General features: G+C 37.2%; 1 protein-coding gene across 1 annotated transcript in view; it reads right to left on the reverse strand.

The window, feature by feature from the left end:
* The window catches only part of LOC133523958 (5-hydroxytryptamine receptor), a 229,752-nt gene that overhangs the window by 30,349 nt on the left and 173,731 nt on the right, over positions 1–25,672 (reverse strand). The window contains exons 2-3 of the mRNA XM_061859690.1: positions 16,072–16,137; positions 4,463–4,636 (exon numbers count right to left, since the gene is read on the reverse strand). Coding sequence (XP_061715674.1) covers positions 4,463–4,636; positions 16,072–16,114 — 217 coding nt within the window. The 5' untranslated portion in view covers positions 16,115–16,137. The remainder of the gene's footprint in view (positions 1–4,462; positions 4,637–16,071; positions 16,138–25,672) is intronic.

Raw genomic sequence — 25,672 nt, forward strand, 5'->3', positions numbered from 1 at the left:
GCGTTCGTACAATCTCTCGTGTAGATACCAGATACCTGTTAACGATATAACCTGGTAGAGCGCCGGATTTCAGATTAGAGGTCGAGAAGTGGTTTTACAGGCTTTTATTTACTTGCAATGTAACTATGTATGTATATACGGGTCAAATCTTGCAAGATAAATTTGACCCACTTTCATGGTTTCCGATGAAGCTGAAATATATAAATAATGAAATATTATAGGACATTGTTACACAAATTGACTAAGTCCCACAGTAAGCTCAATAAGGCTTGTGTTGATTGTACTTAGACAACGATATATATAATATTTAAATACTTTAATACATAGAAAACACCCATGACTCAGGAACAAATATCCATGCTCATCACACGAATAAATGCCCTTACCAGGATTTGAATCCGGGACCATCGGCTTCATAGGCAGGGTCACTACCCACGAGGCCAGACCGGTCGTCGATTATTAATTATATAATAAAATTTGCATAGATATATAAGTCTGGTGACAATGCAATATTATGGTACCATCGAGCTGATCTGATGATGGAGACAGGAGGTAGCCATAGGTACTCTGTGATAAAACAACGCAACCTAATTGTATTTGGGATTTTTAGAATTGTCTCGATGGGTATTAATTACCTGTGGAAAGAAAAGTACGAGTATGTACCACAGTAAATATTTTATAGTTTAGTACTACGGCATACATTTTTTATTCAATAAACAAAATTAAATTAGCGTTTCGTACTATTTCCTACGGATAGTACTTTATATTTAGTTAAAAAACCGCCCAAGAGCATGTCGGGCCATGCTCAGAGTAGGGTTCCGTAGTTATTCTTCCATCACAATAAGCTCAACTGGAGCTTAAAGTATAGTACATTGTTAACCAAGGGATGAACTGTGTATGTACGAGGGTCATGCCAAAAGAAATTAGATACTCAAAAGTTACCGACTTTATTCTTTATTACAGCTATCTATTTTTTCGAAGTAGTCACCGTGAACACGTATACACTTTTCCATCCGTCTAAACCACTTAGAAAATACCGATGACCACTCTTCTTTAGATACCTCAGAAATTTCATAATTATACGCAGCCAGGGCATCTTCTTTGTTCTCAAATCGCCTTCCTTTTAATTTTTCTTTAATTTTGGGAAATAAGTAAAAATCGCAAGGGGCTAGGTCGGGGGAATATGGCGGGTGGGGCAAGATAGTCACGTTTTTTGAGCTGAAATAGTCAAGTGTTCTAGCAGAAGTGTGAGGGGCAGCGTTGTCATGGTGCCAGAGCAGGTGCTGAGTTCCCGATTTCGGCCGCTTGTCACACCAAGCTGACAGTACTCTGGGGGCACAAACTGTCACATACCATTCAGAGTTGACTGTCCTTTGATCTTCTAGCACTATCGTAGCAATATGTCCCGTCTTGCAGAAAAATGAGGCAATCATTTGTTTTTGTGTACTTCGGGTTCGGCGACATTTTGTTGGCGTCGGCTCATCTTCAAAACACCATACTGTGGACTGCCGCTTTGTTTCGGGGTCGTAGTTATATAGCCATGTTTCGTCACCTGTAAGTATATCATATACATTTTTTTTCTCGCCAGCGTCGAATTTATCTATCATAAATTTGCACCAATCTACGCGGCGGTCTTTTTGCAAATCGGTGAGTTTGTGCGGCACCCATCTTGAACAACGCTTATGAAGGGCCAGATGATAATGAATTATAGTTTGCAATGCTGCTGATCCAATACCCAGCTCACGCTCGAGCTCTGCATATGTAATTCGTCGGTTCGCACGAACATTTTTTTCCACAGCCTGTACGTTTTCTTGAGTGACTGCGGTTGGCGGCCGTCCGGTCTTCGCCTCATCTTCAAAGGTCTCTCGTCCCCTTTTAAATTCAGCAAACCAATTAAAAACAGTTGCACGTGAACAAGCAGACTCGCCAAAAGTTGAAACTAAAAGTTCAAAACACTCTTGAGGTTTTAAACCTTTTTTAAAATCATAATAAATCATAACACGAAAATCACGTCGAGTGAGCTCCATTGTTGCGAAAATTTCCCTCCAAAATTACCCAGAAAAAAAATAATTAAAAAAGGAATCCTAACATTTTCCGAGTGTTCCATATTTGAATTTATTAGCAAATAACCTACCTTTACAATGGTGTATAACTGGCCAGTATCGATCAAATGACCATAGAGTATCTAACTTCTTTTGGCATGACCCTCGTACGTCTTTATACTATGAAGGAGAAACTTTTTGCGATAACTCAAAAACAGCTAAACTGATCATATCTGCTATAGTTTTCATTTAATGTCTTTCTTGAGCTCTACTTCCACGACTTTTTTCATATTTTTTTGACCTATGGTTCAAAAGTTAGAGGGGACACACATTCTTTTTCCTTTCGGACCTACAACTTCTAATGGTAAATTTTATTTTGCTATATTCATTTGATTCCAAGGATGGGACGTGTACTCGTGTGGGACGCAACTTGTGTTGTCACGATAGCATCGTCCCACTACCACACAAAGCCGGTGCGGCGGCGGAGGCGGCCGAGGCCCTCAAAAAGCGCAAATACGGGAGCCTCGACACCAACTACAACTTTGTTGCATTTGGAGTCGAGACTCTTGGTCCGTGGGGCCCCGCAGCACAGGGCCTATACCGGCAATTGGCGAAACGGCCGGTGGATGGGACCGGGGATAAAAGAGCTGGCAGCTTCCTCGCCCAACGCTTGAGCATAGCGATCCAGCTGCCAGCATCCTCGGCACCATGCCACGGGGGCCCATTTTAGATTTAGATTTTTAGTTTTATAGTAGGTTTAGTTTACTGACGACCAGTCTGGCCTAGTGGGTAGTGACCCTGCCTACGAAGCCGATGGTTCTGGGTTCAAATCCTGGTAAGGGCATTTATTCGTGTGATGAACATCGATATTTGTTCCTGAGTCATGGGTGTTTTCTATGTATTTAAGTATTTATAAATATTTATATATTATATATATCGTTGTGTAAGTACCCTCAACACAAGCCTTATTGAGCTTACTGTGGGACTTAGTCAATTTGTGTATCAAATATCAAATATCAAACATTTATTCAGCAAATAGGCCACAGGGGCACTTTTACATGTCCATTTTTACAAACAATAAATTAAAAAAAAAAACAATTACAAATATCGAATCTATGAAATAATAAATACTTTATTAGAGATGTATACTGTCTCTAAATGTCAAATTACACAAAAAAAAAACTATGATAAAAAAATAAAACCATAAAATACTAAAATTCTTTAGAGATGTATAAGTCTCTAAGTGTCAGAGATAAAATATAAAAATATATATTAAATTATCCTTAGAGATGTAGAGGGTCGCCAAGGCTTGAATTCTTATATAAATAATTAAAAGACAAAAAAATTAAAACAGACAAGAACCGAATGAAGTGTCTCACGTTAATGTCACTCAAAAGTAAAGTTACATACTTTAACATAACCTGTACCCCGTGTAAGCTTAAACAGACCGGTCTCCACAAACAGCACCCGTTCACGAGTATGACGTGTATCTCAGCCATGTAATAATGTCCTATAATATTTATTTATTATTATTTATTATTATTTATTATTTATTTATTATAGTTTAGTTAAATACAATTACAATAATTCAAATTATACAAATAAACTACAATTTGTATAATTTGAATTATTGTAATTGTATTTATTTTTATTAATTGCGATATTAATTGTGTAATAATCGGTCTCGTTTCGAGAAAAAAAGTAATAACTCCTCAACTTCCTTTTAAACCGGTATTCTTAAACAAGAGTTTACTTATCTATGAAACAATTATCCCGTAACTAACAATACTTTAAACTACAGAAATGAATGAACATTTAAGACTCAAAGTCCAGATCCAATTAATTCAATTCTAGATTCGCAGAACTTTTTCCGACTTGTAAAGTTGATGAACTTGTTAGCTTTCTTGAAGTACGCGTGGCTTCTTGCAATCGGTTAAAGCAGAACATCTGTTGAAAATCGCTGTGTACTTGAAATGTCAATGAAATCCTTCAAGCATTCAAAGTAACGAACAAACTTATTCGCGATTTAAACTCTAATAATTCCTGATCGGACTCGGTTCTTGAAGTTTGAATATTGGCTAAAGTCTTACCAATTATAGTGGCGAGGATGACCCCCGCCAACACGCCGAAGGTGACCGCCATGTGGACGAGCGACCTGACGTTGGCGCTGATGGGTCCGTTCACGAGCAGTTCCCGAGGAACTATTCCGTCTTAGTGTCGTTCACTTATGGCTCATATTCATATATTAGTGACATTGACAGAGACAGCACTATTGCTTGGGAGCTAATGCTTTCACGAATATAGTAAATAGTGACAGAGATAGCACCATATTGATTGAGATCGCATGCTATAGGGTCACATCGGTCCAGACATTAGGCGACAGTTTATTCTCTAGTTTAGTTATGCTACTGATAACTTACCAACTATAGTGGCGAGGATGACCCCCGCCAACACCACGGAGGTGACCGCCATGAGGACGAGCGACGTGACGTTGGAGTCTGTGACGTTGGCGCTGGTGCCATTACAGCCCCACGCCACCGCGTCCGTCCATGAGCAGTTCGCGAGAAACCATTCCGTCGTTGTGTCGACGTCATCTGGAATAGACGACGACATTATTTAAAAAAAATAAAGATCGGTTTATATTGCCAGACATGTGCCGTGTAAGGATAGATATTTTCTCATCTCTCATGCTGTGAATGTGGGTCGTTGTTATTTTAGAAAGTGTGCATAAAATGATACGTTTCTGCTCTAGAGCACTGTACTTTCTAAGTACGTTTTTTGTATTTTTTTACGATAGTCAATTAACATTTTGATCGGATTTATTTTACAATTTCCATTCTCAAACTTCCCATTCCATAAATAACGATATTAAAATCTAAATTGTTAATTGAAAGTACCCTCAAGAAATACTACTGATGTTTATATTTAGCCGTGTTTTTAAATGGCCATGTATTTTACTTTCCTCGTATTCTAAATGAAAAGTAGAGTGTTTATCTCTGGTGAATGGTACCATTTCATCCCTTGGTTAACAATCTACTATGAATAAATACTGTATAGAAAAGTATTATTTTGTCATTTTATCAGCCACTGGACGTGCGTGGCACGCTCAATGTCTATAGATATAAACCGACCTTAAAACACCAGAAAATTATTGGCAAAATGTAGACTTGTTAAGAAGACGTTATTTTATGACACATTTTCTATTTAATGACCCTGAAAGAATTATAAAGAATCCCAAATCCTGTAGTAATATGCAATAGTTCCTTGGCTTTCACGCAAAATAGGCACAATGGTTGTCGATTTGTGGAAAATGCCCAGCATAACTAACTAGTTTCTTGACGGGGGTTGTGACCCGGTGGTCTAGTGATCAGAACGTTAGCCGCATAAGCTGAAAACGCCGGTTTGTTTCCGGCCTCCGCTACCGGAGGGCTTCATTACTTTTTCTGCAGTATATGACATTTACTTATAACGGATATTAAGTTATTTCTCAAAAATTGCGACATACAAAAACTAAATAAAGTAATACCTACTAATATGAGATTTTACCCATCACAACAATTGAGAGGCGTGCAATTGTCTCACATTTGAGAGGCGTGCTTGGAGCCGAAGCCAACACGTAAAGACCCTTTTGATACTTTAGTGAGATGTAAGGGGAACACCGATCGGATATTACCCTTGCCCGTGTCATAGGACACACGCAGACGCAGCACCCGCCAGGGTGTAAGGACTGTTGAGAGTTGATGAAATCTGAATGAATTAGACTATTTGATGAAAGCGATGGACTAAATACTGGGATATGGAACAAAACCAGACACCTGCCCAATAAAATGGTAGGTATATGTTAATATGAGTATTATTATGTTGACTAGACGAATTAGAAATTCGTCAGATTTAAGAATACAAATTCCAAAAACATCTCTTTTAAACCCAACAGATTCCTTTATAAATATTACCGTAATTTATATCTTAATAGTTTTCAGAGAACTGCTATGCGTTCTTTTATTACCTTCAATAGTTCAAAGGAAAAACATAATAAGCGCGATGGAAACTAGAATATCTTTGAGGCGCTTTTTCCTTGGCTGTGGTTTAACCCCGTCGGGAAATTAGATCTTTAGCTCAAAAGAATCCTTTAGCTATGGATTACCACGAGTAGATTCCGTTTTGAAAAGATCGCGAGTTTACTAATCGATGTTTACCCATAAAATACTATGCTGTGAGCTATATTGGACAATTTTTTCACGAAAATATCTTAAATATTACTAACAATTAAGATCTTATAATTAATCGTTTCATAATGTGGTAATCAATTCATGATATGATCGATTGGCCAGGCCACATCTTGAAAACGTCAAGTCTCACCTAACTATATTATGAAGTGATCAATACTAAAATAATAGCATGAACAGACGATCTTATCTTATATCTTAAGGTCTCCGAAAGACGCTGGATGTGGGTCGCTTCCAACCGGTACATGTGGAGGTCCAAGGGGTCCTGTGTTCAGCATTTGACATCTTATGGCTGAGATGATGATGATGGCATGAAATGATCAAATTCTATGATCTGACCAAGGCATATTAAATATATCTCTACTCCATCTATGTGAGCGATCTGTGGCTGTATTGCAGGAATCCCCTGTTTTAATAACTGTGCGCTATGTTTGCGTCTGTGTTCTTAACGATGTGCATGAAGCCAATGAACTATACATGCATGAAAAGTACGCAATTATAGTTTGGTATACGAAATCTTAATTCAACCATTACAGTCGACGAATATAAAAAAGAAATAGCAAATCCTACAGGTAAAAGAAAATGTTCATTTCATATGACTTCGTCATGTGGCGGCCCTCTAACTACGTTTCCTTGTTTGTCTGTGCTACGTGACGAGAATACAGGAGTCGTGCATGTCGTGGCTTGTGAGCCTGTCACTGAATTACAATTTGTAAGGGAACTACGGGAATCCGGTTCGAGCGCCATCTTTATAGTCACGCCTCGTGATTAATTCCTTTGTTTTTGCTCATTAATATTATTTAAAGTGTAATCATCATTCGCTTGCCCTTATCCCATTCATTTGGGGTTGGCGCTGGATGTCTTTTTCTTCCATATCTTTCTGTCACCCGTCATCTCTTCATTCACTCGCATTCGTTTCATTTCATCTCTCACACAATCCATCCACCTTTTCCTCCCGTTCCATCCCTCCACATTCATTCGTAATACCTTTCTCGTCACATGGCGTCACATTTTGAACCCGGGTACGTCCTTAAACTACGTCCAAAAGAGAGGTATGGGCATTGTGAATTTCATCTTGCTTTGTGTGGTAGGGCACAGCCAGTGGATGTCATTCCAGATCTAGAGCAGAGCCCAACTGGGGAAGTACCTCGACCTTACAGAAAACAGCAGCCAAATAACACTAGACCCTACTCATAGTGCTGTGTTCCTGTCGGCGAGTAAGGTTGCCAGAGCTCAACGAGGGGGGGCGGGGTTAGGGTCGGCAACGCGCATGTAACTCCTCTGGAGTTGCAGGCGTACATAGGCTGCGGAGACTGCTTACCATCGGACGGGCCGTATGCTTGTTTGCCACCGACGTAGTATAAAAAAAATGGCTTTCATCCCACCGCATCACATGCCCATACCACGCTAGACGATTCGCTCTTACTTTTTCTATTATACTTAAGTGTAATATCGATAGCTTATTAGACAGTAAACTAATGTGGCAGTATTCAGTGAATGGAAAATTAATCTTGAAACGCGTTTAACCACCATTTTGGAGTCAACGGTAGTCCTGATAAAATCACCGTACACTGTCTTGTACTAACCGTACAATTTTAGTTGTATTTAAAGCTCCTAATACCTTCATACTGGCGAAATAGTCCCACTGGACTGAAGCCATAATTTTAAAAGAATGAATGAATGAATGAAGGTAATTAACGGGAGTTGAGTTACCCAAATTTATCGGAATCAAAAAGGAAATGATTTAATTAATAGTTACACTGTGAGTTTTAAGGTACCGTTCGGATTCAGACTACAGCATTACTGCAGCATTATTGCAGCGCGACAATACTGACGACTGCAGTCCTGCCGCAAATGTCAAAAGTCCGGACAGATGGTAGTTTTTATAATGCGTTTTTACCCATTTCGATCAAGCACAAATGCTATGATGGAAATTGACTTTGTCGAGGCCGCAGTGAGAGTCATATAAAATTATGATACGAAAAATTTCTCGGGTTAAAATTGTTACAACACCCGACATGCAATTTCCAAATTGCTAGCAATCCTGAAAAACGAATGGTTACGAGTATTAGCGCTTTGTACGTCTTTTTAGTAAGAAAAGAAGACTTTTTCGCTATTGATTTTCATTGAAAGTATTGATTACCCTTTTGTTTTACGATTTATTCACCTTTTTTGTACTCATGGTTCAAAAGTTAGAGGGGCATATTTTTTCTTTTAGAGCGATTATTGCCAAAAATATTAACTTTATCAAACAATGGTTATTGTAGACCCTTATTTGTTTTGAAATATCCAACGATATCCCACGCTATTAGTAGGTTAAGGCGAAAAAAAAATTGTATGTGAGGTACTTTAAAAAAGTTTTTTCTTATAGTTTTTTATTTCACTGTTCTATCACCACGTATCCATGCCAAGTCGCAGCTTTCTAGCACTAATAATCACAGAGCAAAGCCGCGGATAGACGAATAGACGGACATGGCGAAACTATAAGGATTTCTAGTTGACTAGGGAACCCGGACCCGGGTAATCCTGGGTATGTCCTTAAACTACGTCCAGAAGAGAGGATGGGCATTGTGAATGTCATCTCGCTTTGTGTGGTAGGGCACAGCACAGCGGATGTCATTCCAGATCTAGAGCAGAGCCCAACTGGGGAAGTACCTCCACCTTACAGAAAACCGCAGCCAAATAACATTAGACCCTACTCATAGTGTTGTGTTCCTGCCGGTGGGTAAGGTTGCCAGAGGGTGCGGAGGAGTGTTAGGGTTAGTTGGGTCCTCTGGAGTTGCTGGCGTATATAGGCTACAGAGACTGCTTACCATCAGGCGGACCGTATGCTTGTTTGCCGACGTAGTATAAAAAAAACTTTAAAGTGCTTATAAAAAGAACTTTCAGATGCACGAGCGAATGATTACAAATTTAGGTCAAATCGACACCGATTTGTAAGTTAAATTCTCCTTGATAACTCAACGTTCCCTTTTCCTGAAAAGTCGGTACTAAAGTCACGTTGGGATATTGAGATCAAACGGATCGTGACTGCCATGCTTTGTAGACGGAGAGACGTTCACGTCGTGTGATCGTCTAGTTATTGGATCTAATGAGTTAGCAGTATTGGTTATATGCGACGTGCGTGTAAAAGGAACAAAGGGGGATCGTGCTTGACGACCACGTCAACTATACCACAGAGAAATAAGAATTACATAGAGTGTCACTCCTTACATCAGTTTTGGTACCAAATGTCCACAACCTATTGTGACCAATCTAACAGTGGTCAAACAATCCGCAAATTATCAAGTGATTAGACTGTTCAATCAGCTACCCATTGACATGAAGTCAATCTATAATAGTTATCTATTTAAAAAGAAGTTAAATGCTTTCTTGTTGGAAAAATGTTACTACTCTGTGGAGGAATATTTTAGTAAAAAGTAGAATTAATGTAACAATTACGAGTACTTATATGTGTTTATAAATGAAATATTATTATTATTGGGTTGATTATGTTTTAAATTTAAATTTTCCTCTTAATGAAATTTAGTCTCAGTATTTATTCTTCATGACATTATAATTTTCTGTTTATTTATTATTATGTCTTAAATTTAATTTTACGTTATGTTATGTTTTATAAGTAATTTATGAGATTTTTTTTTGTGTCTTACGGAAATTTATTTTATAGGAATTGTTTGTGTATATTAGATAAGAAAATTTATATGTAAATTAATTTCAAACACAATGTAAATTGTTTATGAATAAATATGACTATGACTATGACTATGACTATGACTATGACTATGACTATGACTATGACTATGACTATGACTATGACTATGACTATGACTATGACTATGACTATGACTATGACTATGACTATGACTATGACTATGACTATGACTATGACTATGACTATGACTATGACTATGTCCAATAGACTTAGGTACCAATAGATGTCGCGGCAAACAAAAAGTCTAATGCTCAACGTTTTTAAGCTAATATAACCAGAGTAAGCGTAGGAGTTGAAAATATAGTTCCGGTTACTCTGGTTATAATATTAGCGGAAAATCGTTAAGCATTAGACTTTTTGTTTGCCGCGAAATCTATTATCGAGTAGCAGTACTGAGAGTTCCGCTACTTGACGCTAGATGGAGACTACGAAAATAATAGTATTTATGGTAACAAAACCGTTGTATATAGTTCATGGCATCCACGATGACGCGCAGATCTGTCAAATCTATCCTTTAATGATATGACAATAAGAGTCAAGGCACACGTCTTCGTGAATGACAGGATCTATAAGGATGGTTTAACGGTCTCGTAGCCTAGGCGGTAGTGACTGCCTACGAAGCAAGAGGTCCCGGGATCGCGTTTCGGTATGGGTAAGGGCTTATTTGTGTATTTATCACAAATATTTCTTCAAGAGTTATTTCTTCAACAGTTATTTCTTCTTTCTCTCTTTGTCTCTTTGTATGTAGTTATCTACATAAGTATGTATGTTGTCATTGCTGTCATGTCACTCGTAGTACAAACTTTGCTTAGTTTGGGGCTAGGTTGATTTTACGATTCTCCAAAGTTATTAATTTATTTAACTAATTAATTTATATTTGTAGCTTATGTATTTTATAACACGTCGGCGGCAAACAATCATACGGCCCGCCTGATGGTATGCAGTCACCGGTTAGTCACATGGTTTTAACCTTTCGTATGCACCTGTCACTATATTGCACTATGCTGCACTAGGCTTAGCATTATTTGTAACAAAAAATTTTTTTGTGTCTATCACGAATATTTTTTTTGAGTTATTTTTGGATTTATCTTTGTACGTAGTTATCTACATAAGTATGTATGCTGTCATGTCACTCATAGTACAAAATTTGCTTAGTTTCGGGTTAGGTTGTTCTTACGATTCTCTCCAATAATATTTATTTTATTTTTGTAGCTTATGTATTTTATGACACGTCGGCGGCAAACAATCATACGGCCCGCCTGATGGTATGCAGTCACCGGTTAGTCACATGGTTTTAACCTTTCGTATGCACCTGTCAATATATTGCACTATGCTGCACTAGGCTTAGCAATATTTGTAACTAAAAAATTTTTTATGTCTTTCACGAATATTTTTTCCTGAGGTATAGATTTATCTATTATACTTATATATCCAAGTCTGCACTTATCTATATAATGACCATATATCGTCGCCTAGTATTCATAGTACAAGTTTTGCTTAGTTTAGGAGTAGGTCAATGTATAAGATTGCCCTCTAATATTTGTTTGTTTTTATTTATACGTATTAGATTATCAAGAGACTTCTAAGAACTGCGAATATAAGGACTCCATTACAAACTTAATATCACCTTTAGAGCGTTCATTAAGCAAACTCGGCGCAAACTCACTCTCAAGCATGTGTGAGCCGAACTTCACCGTATTTGCCGAATATTGTACCCAGTACATAGAACAAAAGGCTTGATGCAGTTCGTGTGCTGGCGAACATTAAGTTAAGTAGTATTACGCTGTGCTGCACTAGACTTGCTATTATTGAAACAAATGAATATTATGTGACAATATTACACAAATCAACCTAACCCAAAAGTACGCTCAATAATTTGTGTTGTGGGGTACTAGATGATAAAATAGTCTTACGAATGTCATCCGTCCAACGAGCCAATGGACGCCATACTGTCTTTTCGCCCAAAAGCGACCAACATTCCATTTGGTTTCTCTGTGGTGCAATAGAGAATATTTACTTACTTACTATTTCCAATTCTCTTGCCTTATACTCGTAATAGTTATAATGCATTATGTTCGATATTCTCCTTATCGTTGTTTCCCGAGAGTACTTCCCAGTTTGGTTTTATCATAATAAAATCAGTTGTCAAACTCATCGTTTATCACCAGCCGAGCATTATCCGAAAATGTTCGCAGATATCTGTCGTCTCCATAAAATGACACGTCATTAAAATGATATCTTCACACGTTACGATCTATCTATGCCGTCTGCGACGTCTTTAAGAATGACAGAAGGGTTACTTGCGACGAGTAAACGTGATATTCCGATGGTTGTTGATGTTCCAGTTATGGAAGGTGGAGGTAAGTAATGGAATCTCCATGTACCAAAAAGTGTCATCACAAAACCTTAAATAGGTGGCGCTATAATACCTAGAATACTTGAAAAAAAAACAAGTTATAGAGTGCGCACTTCACTCCGTCAATAACGCCTAGGTTCTTAGCTACTCTAGCGCTACTCTGGAGAGATTTGGAACTATTAATTACAGCTGATAGCTGGACACTTTTCCATAATTTTACCATAAGAGATTTCACTCCTTTTAATTCCACATTCCATAGTTCCTGTATTACTGCTGAGTTGGCAATTTAAATAGGTCATGTTATTAATAATGAACTAAGATACGATTTAGACGTACAAAGAGAGGAGGGCAATATCTATATGGGGTAGAGATGGATAAGGGTGAGAAAATACTGAGTATTTATTCGGTATTATTCAAAGCACCCGTATTTACTCATCAAGGTGGTTAAAAACGGTTGCTAAGAAAAAAAAGTGAGATTTAATAAATAAATTGTTTTTTATTGAAGAGTGTTAACGTGTATTGACAATATGTGTATTTTTATCATAGTTTTTTTTTGTGTAATTAGACATTTAGAGACAGTATACATCTCTAATAAAGTATTTATTATTTCATAGATTCGATATTTGTAATTGTTTTTTTTTTATTTATTGTTTGTAAAAATGGACATGTAAAAGTGCCCCTGTGGCCTATTTGCTGAATAAATGTAAAAAAAAAAATATTTAAATAATAAACGGCATATAGAACGCTGCATTTTTGAAAAAAAAAAATGTAATCATCAGTGAGAGGCGATTTGTGATAATGCTTTGTTAACATTTTGTTTTTAAATAAGAAGGTATTTACTTTAAAATATGGGACTTAAGTTCTATCCAAGTTCTAGATAACTGCATGTCACGCTAAAGTGCGTGTTTACGTGGCACTTACGACCAAGAGGTCGAGAATAAGAATTAAGGGTGTTTCAAAGAAAACTCAAAAATGGCTCAACCGATCATGTTCAAGGTATTGTTTTTGTACTCTACTTCTAATCTCCTGTTTTTTTTGAACTGGTTCGATAGTTATAGATAATGATAACCGTTGATGAGGCTTTCTCGAGTGCAGCCTATAATCGGTATTGGATATGACTGACAGATGAGCATCGCGGCAATGGCGGCGCTGTAGTGGAGTTTCCCAAGTTATGTCTGTTTTATTGTATTAAATCCTTTATTTGATGATGACTGGTGTATTTAGTTTAACAATAGATAGATATTATTTCGGCTTTTACAAACGGTTTTATCCAAAAAGTTTTTAGAAACATTCAAGTCATTAAAGACCTATTTACCTAATGATGTACAACACGTTTGTGGTGTCAGACTTTTTGCTTGTAACAAATAGTGAAATGTATGGAGTAGGATCTACTAGATTAAGTACGGAAAAATATATTTCTTACAATTTTGAGTTCTTAATCCAGTAGCGGCTTACAAAAACACCTATATTTCAAATTTATATGTCCTTTTCAGCTCAGCATTAGTAGTTTATACCAATTTGGGTATAAACAAGTAAATACGGGTACATATCGTATACCTTTAAACGAGCAATTCTTGTATATATATATTTCTGTGATCTCGGAAACGGCTCTAACGATTTCGTTGAAATTTGGTATATGGAGGTTTTTGGGGGGTATGCAATCGATCTAGATTAGTCTTATGTGTGGGAAAACGCGTGTTTTCGAGTTTTCGTGCGTTTTTCTTTCGACGCAGAATATGGTCGCTAATTTCGTGTTGCCGGCCACTGTCCGTCTGGTCCAGCGGGTTAAGACGCGGACGGCTAGAAACGAATGTCTCGGGTTCGAATCTCGCCCGGTGATTAACTTTTGTTTTTTGTTAAGATTATCACATATACACCACCATATTACAATAAATAGTTATAACCGAGCAAAGCTCGGTCGCCCAGGTACTATTGAGTAAATACTGAGTATTTATTTGGTACAACAGAACTTACCTACAAGGGAATTGACAATTAAACACGTATTCAATGTAGGACCGGCTTTAGGTTGTTGAACAACTGTCAAAACACACAACTAATCGCCTATTCTGTACAAATCATCACAGAGACTTGACCCAAACCCTCAGCAAACGTAATTAACAAAACTCCAACTAAACTATAAGTTCTTTAGTTTGGAATCTATATTAGCCAAAACAACTGCAGTTGTCGACAATCTTGCGCCATTGATATAAGGTCGATTATTGTTTGATCCAGGACTTTGTTTCTCTTGCTAAAACTTCTCAATGTTCTAAAGGACGTATGTAGCAGGGTTTTGTAGTGATTATAAGACGTTTTGGTGACATGATGAGAGTAATAGTACCTATGTAAATTGGTTCTGCTAAAGGATAACAGATTCTAATAAGATCGTTGGGCGATATGGATAAGCTGGTGGGAAAATGAGTTCGATTATTGAATATGAATACCTAATGTTATGTTATTTTTATACATTTTGTGGTATTGGCGTTGTAGCAGAGTGTTTATTAGACATGTGTGCTAAGGAAAATTAAGAAATAGACAAATAATAAAAAAAAAGTCAAATAATAAAGGAGTGTACAGGTTTTTAAAGGGTCGACAACGCGCATGTATCACCTCTGGAGTTGCAGGCGTCCATAGGCTGCGGTGACTGCTTACCATCAGGCGGGCCGTATGCTTGTTTGCCACCGTCGTGGTATAAAAAAGATGATGCATTTCTCGTGGTCTATCTCTACGCATCTTAAAAAAAATACTTGCGTGAGCGTATACCTATCGAGCAACTTTTACCGTAAATAAGATTACAATACAATACAATGCAAATACTCTTTATTTCACACCTCAATAAAAAACAATACGGAGAGAAAGCAGCATCAGAAGTAGAGGTAAACAACAGGCGGTCTTATCGCTAAAAAGCGATCTCTTCCAGACAACCTTTAGGAAGCGGAAATCGATCAATTTACACAATGTTCGTAGGAAGGTATTACTTTTACTTTGTAACTCTGTTCTCGTGTTGACTTTTATATCTTTTATGAGAATAAATAACTTTAAATCTACACCAGCGTGTGAGCCAAGACACATTTAGTTATGAAGCTAAAGTTCAACTTATATCTGGAACTTTACTGGATTTATTGGCCTCTGGTACAGCGTAGACCTGGCCCCGAGACCCCGTTGAAACTTGAAATGACTAGACTGAGAGCTAACTCGTGCTCGACACAATGGCGTGAAACGTCTTCAACAAGCGAGCCACTTAAACACTGCATATTTCAGAGCAGACTTCGCTAGATTTATCGCTTAGGGCTTGGGCTCCATCCATTCAAATCCTTAATTTTTGACTTTCACTCAATAGTAAAAATCACGAACATACGTCTAAAATGCAATTAAAAATATGTAACAAATTTTGAACAACAGAAAATAATTTTTAAATATCGCCAATAATATATTTTTAAGGAAACTTAATCGGTTGCTTTTTTTATTTTTGCAAAAACTAAAAATAAAAGCAAGATATCCGCGGTCCCGGGCACGCGCATCCATCACACTCACTCTTACCCTCAGTGAGAGTGAGAGAAAAACAGGAACTTACTGGGCCTAAAGGGGCCCATTGATTACCAGTTCGCCGGACGATATCGGCCTAATTTGTATATTCGCAAAAGCTGACAATCGCGAATAACTGACAGGCCGATATCGTCCGGCGAACTGGTAACCAGTGGGCCCTTTTAAAGTATCCTTAAAAGAAAATGCACTTACTGTTAGATTCATTCAGTCGTTGTATGAGTAGCGAATTGTTCATCGCGGACGCTGTCACTCGCCCTCCTGGAACAAACAAAACAAAACGGTTTACAATTTATACAGATATGATTCTAATTTAACAATTGGCCCGATTCGAAGAATGCTTAAGACACGTTTAAGATCTTGGAAAGACCTTTAAAAGATTGATAACTAAACGACATGTCAAAATTGACGTTTATTTCGATTCCGCTGTATTCCCAATAAGATCTATCTACGATATTTCTAACGTCAAAGTGACATTAGTTGCCCGAATCGAGCTGCTTCTGTCAATTATACGACATACAAACGATATCTAAATTAATAAGTTCTCATTTTCTTTACAAGTTCTAAACAAGAACTTATCGTTATCGTGTTTCATTCTTCGAATTGGGCCGATAATCTTATGAGTTTGACCTGGTTTTAATATGGTCTTGACGATCGTCATGATGATTGGCGCGCGTCACTCGCACGACTTTGCCAATCCGCGTGTGTGAGGTTTTCATTTTGTTACGCAAAATAAAATCAAAACCGTAACAAGTTAAATCCGAATAAGCGGAGGATTAATCTTTATTTACATGTACAATATAATAATTTATATGTGACTTGAGTTTAGGTAATTTATCTACCTAGTTTAGTTTAGTTTATTTCATAATGATAAATTGCATTATAAATTATTTTTATGTTAATCTATATGAATTTATATTATGATCATCAATAATTTGACATGCAAACATATAATTAATTTGATGGCCTCCTAGCCTAGTCGGTAGTGTCGTATAATATTTATATTTATCCAATTTATAATTTTAATTGCATGTATTCATACACTGAATATAATTGGTTTAAAAAAAAAACCTCAATTGACGTTCAAATGCTTCATCAGATATTTCAGTTCTTTATTTGGCGGGTAGACGTTCGTAGACTACGAACTAGATCTTCTACGTTGACAAATATCTAAAAAGGACATTGTGTTTCAATAACAGCAAACAAAACTCTAGTATCCAGAAACTAAGCTGAAACAATAACTGAATTATGAAAGTTGTAAAGCGAACATTTGCTAACAGTTGTACAGAAGCTATTGTTGGAGGAAATTGTATTTTAAATACAGCGGCCGAGTAATTCGGTTTCAGTCAACACTTAGGGATGGGCCGAGATGGCTCTAAGAATAAGATAAGATTAGTTAAGACTAGTGGCTCTGTAAGAGAGCAACGAGGGGGGAGGGGGGGTAGAGTCGCAACGTGCATGTAACTTAGGCTACGGAGACTGCTTACCATCAGGCGGGCCGTATGCTTGTTTGCCTTCGACGTAGTATATAAAAAAAAGCTGTAGATACAGTAGCCCTCGCGATAAGTTTCATAAGCTTAAAAAATATACTTCGTTCAGTCATTACTAAAGCGAGCTCACAAGGGTCTTAAGTGTCATAGATCCTACTTGCACTTAAGTCTTTTATGCCAATTTCCACCATTTTGAACCTTTAATAATTTTATATCTAACTACCAAATCTGCTGACAAAATATCATGAGAATCGGATGAGAAATGCGACCTGCAGAGGAGAAACATCCAGACATACGAAAGCATTTTTAGATTTTTGCTAAAACTCGCTCAATAGTATATGATAAGTATAGTATAGACACGATTGGGCAGGATAGTTAATTTAACAATTTTGTCGGAAATATAAAATATTTTATGTAGGTAAAATAAGTACCTAAACTTTTCTTCTAGAAAGCTTAAAAACTAGAAAGCATTTTTAGATTTTCGCTAAAACTCGCTCAATAGTATATGATAAGTATAGTATAGACACGATTGGGCAGGATAGTTAATTTAACAATTTTGTCGGAAATATAGAATATTTTCTGTAGGTAAAATAAGTACCTAAACTTTTCTTCTAGAAAGCTTAAAAACTAGAAAGCATTTTTAGATTTTTGCTAAAACTCGCTCAATAGTATATGATAAGTATAGTATAGACACGATTGGGCAGGATAGTTAATTTAACAATTTTGTCGGAAATATAAAATATTTTATGTAGGTAAAATAAGTACCTAAACATTTCTTCTAGAAAGCTTAAAAACTAGAAAGCATTTTTAGATTTTTGCTAAAACTCCCTCAATAGTATATGATAAGTATAGTATAGACACGATTGGGCAGGATAGTTAATTTAACAATTTTGTCGGAAATATAGAATATTTTCTGTAGGTAAAATAAGTACCTAAACTTTTCTTCTGGAAAGCTTAAAAACTAACTGGGCCGAAAATATTTGGCCGATTTCCATTTTTTGTACAAAACAATTTTATTTGGTGTTTACTAACTTAAATTGAAACTTAAAACACACAAGACACAGTTATTTTCTTTAAAAAAGTAAATTTCTGAAGGAAAAAAAGCTGTTGTGTATTCAAAATTAATTAAATGATTAAACCATTTCATATCTCGTTCTAACCTACTAACCAATAACTAAATTATAAAAGTCGTAAAGCGAACGCTTGCTAACAGTTGTACAGAAGCTGTTCTTGGAGGAAATTGTATTTTAAATACAACAGGCGAGTAATTCGGTTCCAGTCAACACTTAGGGATTGGCCGAGGCGACTCTTAGTTCCTCCAGAATACTGGAATGTCAACTTTCTTTTTGTCAGCAAAATACTTTATGTTCTTTATGTTATGGTCTGCCATTAACTTGTTTTTTGTTTTCTAAATAAAAATAAAAATGATAAAACCATTACAAAATGTTGTAAATATATCCAGAAACTAAGAGCAAAATAAATTACTAAATGATGAAAGTTGTAAAGCGCTCGTTTGCTAACAGTTGTACAGAAGCTGTTCTTAGAGGAAATTGTATTTTAAATACAGCGGGCGAGTAATTCGGTTTTAGTCAACACTTAGTGATGGGCCAAGATTATTCTAAGAAATGTAAGTAAAAAGGGGGATAACTCATAATGAAAAATAAAAAAAAATACCTTAAATACCTAATCATAAGATTTTAAACCATTTTATTCCAATGGCGCCTTACATCATTTTCATTTCATTTTTTTTTTGTTTACTCTTCAAACTGCTAGATCGATTTCGATCAAACATAGCTACGACTACGAACCATCGCAAGTAAATTCGCTTTCACGTAGATTTGAGAGCTACGAGCTGTGATGTCTGTGCACAGATAAATACACAGATGGCGTTAAACGTAGGTATAATAGTCCACGATTTGCGTTGGAGGTTAAGAGCGATTCCTAGCTGAGCAACTTTTCAAATCTCGAATTTTTGAAGGTATGTTTCTGTCGCGCTGCGGTGGGGGGGACCGCTTGCGTGCGATAAGGACAACTGCAGCTCAAGGTTTCGCTCTAGACTGTTTCCTCCTCTAAAACACAACCAATCTTTATGAAACTTTAGAAACTGTAACAGGAAGAAATAGTCTATGCCGCTATGTTTTGATTTTTTGGATATTTGTTGTCATATTTGTATACTGCGCCTTTTTTTGCAGCCAATTCAATTGAACCGTTTTTGCGATTTACGAGGCGCTGTAAGTTACTTCAAAAAAACTTAAAAATCAAAACAGAACGGCACAGATATTGATGATATTGATTTTATTTGCAGAAATAATTGCTCTAGGTTAAAAATCCAGGGAGGAGACAGTCGAGAGCGTTTGTATAGAAAAATCGCAACTACGAATTCCTTTTAAAAACGTGCCGAGCGAGAGGCACAAGGGAAACTCTGTCCCGTTTTTAAAAATACAAAGTAAAGATTTATCGTCAGATCTTCCATCGCAAGTTACGTGTGGCGCGTCCTATTTTTTTATCCCTTCTAATTTTCTGCCTTTATGCGCACTCTTAAACAACTTTGCGGCCTGTAAAATAAATATTTATTATTTTCTAAAACTGCAATAAAAACAGATTTTTTAGTCTTAAATATTTTCACATCACTAGTGTCCGGAGCGCGACCTCTCGGTCGAAAACGCTCGAGAGAAAATAGTTCTCAGATGTTAAACGTGCCGATTTGAATCCCATTGTTGTTTACTTCGCAAGTTTAATTTCTTTCCTCTTCAACATTATACTGCTAGGTAAATACACTTGAGCGCAGTGAAAACGGGTCTACTTGTATGGAAATTGAAATACAAAGTAAATGGATGGTCACGTCGCTCATTGCATAATACAAATTGATGATTTTAATTTTATTCGCAGAAAATATGGCCTGACTAAAGTGACTAACTTGCAACTTATGGGGAACGTGGGGGAAATCTTGAGCTTTAGAACAATAATTAAAAAACCGGCCAAGAGCATGTCGGGCCATGCTCAGAGTAGGGTTCCGTAGTTACTCTTCTGTCACAATAAGCTAAACTGGAGCTTAAAGTATGGTAGATTGTTAACCAAGGGAAATGAAGAGGAAACTTTTTGCGATAACTCAAAAACAGCTAAACTGATCATATCCGCTATAGTTTTCATTTAATGTCTTTCTTAAGCTCTACTTCCAAGATTTTGTCCATATTTTTTGGACCTATGGTTCAAAAGTTAGAGGGGGGGGGACACATTTTTTTTTCTTTCGGAGCAATTATCTCCGAATATATTCACTTTATCAAGAAATGTTTGTTAAAGACCCCTATTAGTTTTGAAAGACCTTTCCAATGATATCCCACACTGTAGGATTGAAGCAAAAAAAAAAAATCACCCCCACTTTACGAATAGGGGAGGTACCCTAAATTTTAAGATTTTATTGTACGACTTTGTCGGCTTTATTCATTTATATATCCATGCCAAATTTCAGCTTTCTAGCACTAACAACCACGGAGCAAAGCCTCGGACAGACAGACAGACAGACGGACATGGCGAAACTATAAGGGTTCCTAGTTGACTACGGAACCCTAAAAAGGGTTGATGAACAATTTATTTAAAAAAACAAAAAAAATTATTTGGACCTACGGATCTCAAGTAAGGTTGTTAAATAAATATAGTTCATACTGAATGATTTTTTGATTGCTAAATTTTATTTATTTACACGTAACTTCTCTTGCATTACCTACTTACTAAATAACCACAAAGTATGTGAATTTTCCTTAGCATACAAATCTGTTACCCAAACGTTTCACAAGCGTAAGCAATAAACTACGGAATCCCTTAATAAGCAGAAACTAACAGCCGTCGGTGGAGCGGTTGACCACACGTTTTACGGAGCGGAGGGCGTGTTCTGTACCCCTAGTGTAACTAAATTCGATTTTGAAACGTGACGTACGCGTTTGCGTTTAGTCTCATTTTGTATTGGATTTAGAAAGAGCGCGCCAAGCGGGACGTTTTGGAAACTCAAAATCCTATACAAAATGAGACTTAACGCAAACGCGTTCGTCACGTTATGATGTCGATAACATTTACACTAGGGGTACTGGTAGCCTACGTATATTTTGACATTAAAATTAGCATCGCAATTCGACGGGGAAATGCGGCCAGCTTGCTGGGCACACTGCCTGCTGGGTGCTTTTTAGTTGTAGTTTTTTTTTAATGTAGTATACATTTAGAGTAAGTTGACGAAGCCTGTTGCAGATTTTACCGTTGTATTGTATTGTGAAGAAGCCTGTAGCTGATTATGAGTTTGTGCTCACCTGACGAAGCTTGCGTTGCGGATATGAAATTATGGTCCCTGAATAAATATATAAATGATATGTAAATATAGCCGCCGTGCAGGTTAGGATCTCGACGACTCAAATAAAACTTCGATTTATAATGAAGTGTTAGGTATAATCTTCCAAAAGGTAATGGTTTACAAGAGTTCTTGCCAAAACGATTAAATGTAGAAAGTGGGTGTTGATAGTATGGATGATGATGAAAGAGTGATCTTGCAATATTTGATCAGTACAAAAGGTGGTTTAAAATTAGATGCTTCTAATTGGCCGCGATACAGAATATGTGGAGCGCTCCTATTGGTGCTTTTGAAAAGCCTCCGAATACTAGCCGAGCCCGACGGCTGCGTTTAGCTACTGCATTGGGAATATTTTTTATATAATAATAAGTTGCATTCGTAAATAATATCCTTATGTTATTATTCGCGCATACATTGCGCTCGTACTCGTCCTTATATGTATTGGCACGAACGAGACGAACGGGCGAATGATAAAAAAATACAATACTTCATTTAGATTTCATTCGGAATGCGTTAGATTCAATTGGCTTCCTTCCTGGAGGGCTATTCGAACATATACAACGTGTATCGGAACGTTTCGAAGAAAGAGATACGATGATAAATTCTCATTTAGATGTCGTTTGTATGTGGTATAATTGACAGAAGCAGCTCGATTCGGGCAACCAATGTCACTTTGACGTTAGAAATATCTTAGAGGACGGCATCTACGGCGGATGAGTCATATCATATGAAACCATGCTGTAATATGCGCAAGTAAGATGCGTGTCTAGATGTATTTTATTTAAGTAAAGTTTTTTTTAAATTTAATGCCAATCGAGAAGGCTCATTCAAACTTAAAAATTTAAGGAAATTTAACGCATTTCCTTAAATTTGATATATACAGGATATTACACTGTCCTTAGTGAATCCTGCTCATATTAGCACTAATTATATTTCATCAATACGAAAATTAATTACAGATTTTGAAATTGGAATATGTCGCTTACAAGCATTGAAATATTATTACTATGCAAGGATCCGGCACAGATAACCAGTATTTTGCACCATGAGTAAGATGTTGTTGTTTTCTAACAAATTATAGAAGCGGAGCGTGAATCTCGCGACCTAAACGCGTAAGCGCCATGAATTTTTCGTCGCTAACGACGTTTTGGTCGCGTGGTACAGGGTACGATTGCGACAATTTCATTGTTTGGTATTGGTTTTCTATAGTAATAATAACTCAATGCTTACAAGTAAGATCTTGGGCGACCGTAATAACTATGCATGATCGAACATTCTTATTTAGAGTTGTTATGAATTCTAATTCCCAGGGGAAAAAACTGATGGCACTGGATGCACCTTAATTACATTATCACGCTTGGAGAGCCTTTACACCTGCAAATCTTGGTTTTTATGACTTTAGAGACCATTTCCATCTCCTTATTTATTTATTTTTTACTACGGAACTATTAGATTTGGCCTACCAAACCTCACCAGAAATCGTCGTTCTCAACAGATCCGTTAACTTATGAAGAGATCTCTGTTGAGAACGATTGAAAACAGGAGGGGAAACATATTGGCGCACCTAATATCGCACGATATTTATATAAAGTCTATAATTGAAGGAAGAGTAGGAAAAAAGAGAGGAAGGGGAAGACCGCGACGTGCGTTTTTGGGCCAAGCCAAAGATAAAATCAACGTAGTGACGTATCAGGAGAGAAGAAAGAGAGATAAGAACGGAATGGCGGTTACTCCACCGACAAGAGCTCTTAAGAATTATAATGATGATGATGTCACTGTAAATGAAGCCAACTTGCAGAATATTTTTAAGAATTTTGACAGAGAAAGATACTCTAAAGTTTCGACTCCTTCTTTTAATACTAAGTAAATATCAGCTGCGAACAAAGCTTACTAACTGAGCAATATGTCTGCTGCAAAAAACTTTTCGACTTTTGATCGGAAAGCTATTGGAAATGGAATGGGACCCCTGAAAAGGTCCCATGTTTAATGGCGCCTGGGGACCGCTGTTGCTGGAGCTTAAATTGGATGGAATGGAACTAGAGACGTTCACTTTAAGTTTGTGACAACGAAATCCCTAGAACTATAGTTTTGGGAGTAATCCGGTCTGAAGGCCCAACGTTTGATAGTAGTAGGTATAATAGTGGATCAACTTTTTTATGTTGTTATTTTGTATCATTTTCCACAGCACAACAGTACAGTTTGATATAATAATTTTCAAAAACGACGGGTACGGTGATAGGTGTCATCTCCAGAATTTATAACTTTAAAACGCAAAATCTTAAAAAATGAACGAAGAATTACATGAGAAAAACTGCCATAAATACGTAGATCCATACGAGAATTGTATCTTTTAAATTTCATATTTTATATATTTTTATTTACTAGCCTGTTGTGTCCCACTGCTGGGTAAAGGCCTCCCTCTCTTTCTTCCACGCGTCTCGGTCTATGGCACTATGAGGCCAATCTTTCCGAAAGACGTCAAGATCATGTCGCCATCTTCTTCGAGGTCTGCCGTGACGCCGCACTATGTTTGGTGTCCACGCGGTAGTTTGCTTGGTCTACAAGTCGTTTGCCAAACGGCAGATATGTCCGGCCCAGTCCCATTTAAGCTTAGCGGCTGTCAAGGCTACGTCGGCTACTTTGGTTTTGGAGGGCAAGATGGAATTTCTGATTCTGTCAGTCAGTTTGACACCAAGAAAACTGCGCTCATGGCCCTGTGGCAAATTTTATAACATAATATAAAAATAAAGTTTCCGTTCGACATTTCCGATCATTAATCTGAATAGTTGGCCGGTAATCCATCGTTTTGGGGCCGCAAATCAATTCACGTCACGACATTATCTGATGAAATTAATATAGATTAACATTCGTTCTGGTTGTCGCTATATTGATGAATGAGGGCGTTAATATATTCATTAACCAAATTATGTTTTTCAACAATTTTGAACATATATTCTAATTATAAACTGAAATAGGTATGTCGTAATTATTTTAACTGCCCTCTCCAGTTTACGGGGCTAACGCCATGGACAGCAGGGGCTCATTTCTCGAGTGGTATTAGTCTAATATACTTAGTGTGTTGTCATGGTAACCCATACGACTTGACAGTTCGTGGACTAATAATATTAGTCTAAGACCGCCTGAGAAATAGGCCCCAAGTACGTGCTTGTACCTCCTATACGAATTCCTTACGAGATTATTATATAGCGAGGACGAAATAGGTGAACACTCACATTTTATTTATTTGCATTGCGTGCATTTACGACGCGAAACTGACGTATATTCTGACACACCCAACTTGATGTCTGTGAAATTGGCATATCAACGTCTAGTAGATCACGTTTTAATTGGAGTTCTATCAGCATGCACCATAGTTCTAGAGTTCTTGATACTTTATAGCAATAGTTCTGGCGGTTTTTATCAAAAAACCAATACTATGGATTTTTACAGAATGATATGCTAACTTCACACACTAGCATATAATTTAGTTACAAATGGAATAAAAAAAAATTGGATTGCCTCGTCACCTGACACAAAAAAGGCATCTCTGAGACCATTCATTACAATTTTTAATTCTTATTTAAATTCTTTGATATGCTAACTTCACACGTGCCATGCTGATGTACACTCTTGGCAACGGTCCGTCCAAAGAGAGTTACGAGCGGTCGGGTTGAGCTGGAGCGAGGCCAGAGGACGAGCTGAAGATAGGAAGGCGTGGCGCGAGCTTGTGAAGGCCCTTTGCACCTCTGGGGTGCTTTAGGACAACATGCTGATGTAATTTAACAAGGCGCAGTACAACGCGAAGCGTAACGCAGGCTTCCTTTTCCAAGACTTCTACGGGCATCAACACTGTAGCCGTCGTGCAGGTCAGGATGTCGACGACTCAAATAAAACTTCGATTGATAATAAAGTGAAGTTATAATCTTCCAAAAGGTACTGTACCCCTAGTGTAAATATTTTCGAAACGTGA

The sequence above is a fragment of the Cydia pomonella genome, chromosome 13 (genome assembly GCF_033807575.1).
Source record: "Cydia pomonella isolate Wapato2018A chromosome 13, ilCydPomo1, whole genome shotgun sequence".
In the NCBI taxonomy this organism is placed as follows: Eukaryota; Metazoa; Arthropoda; class Insecta; order Lepidoptera; family Tortricidae; genus Cydia; species Cydia pomonella.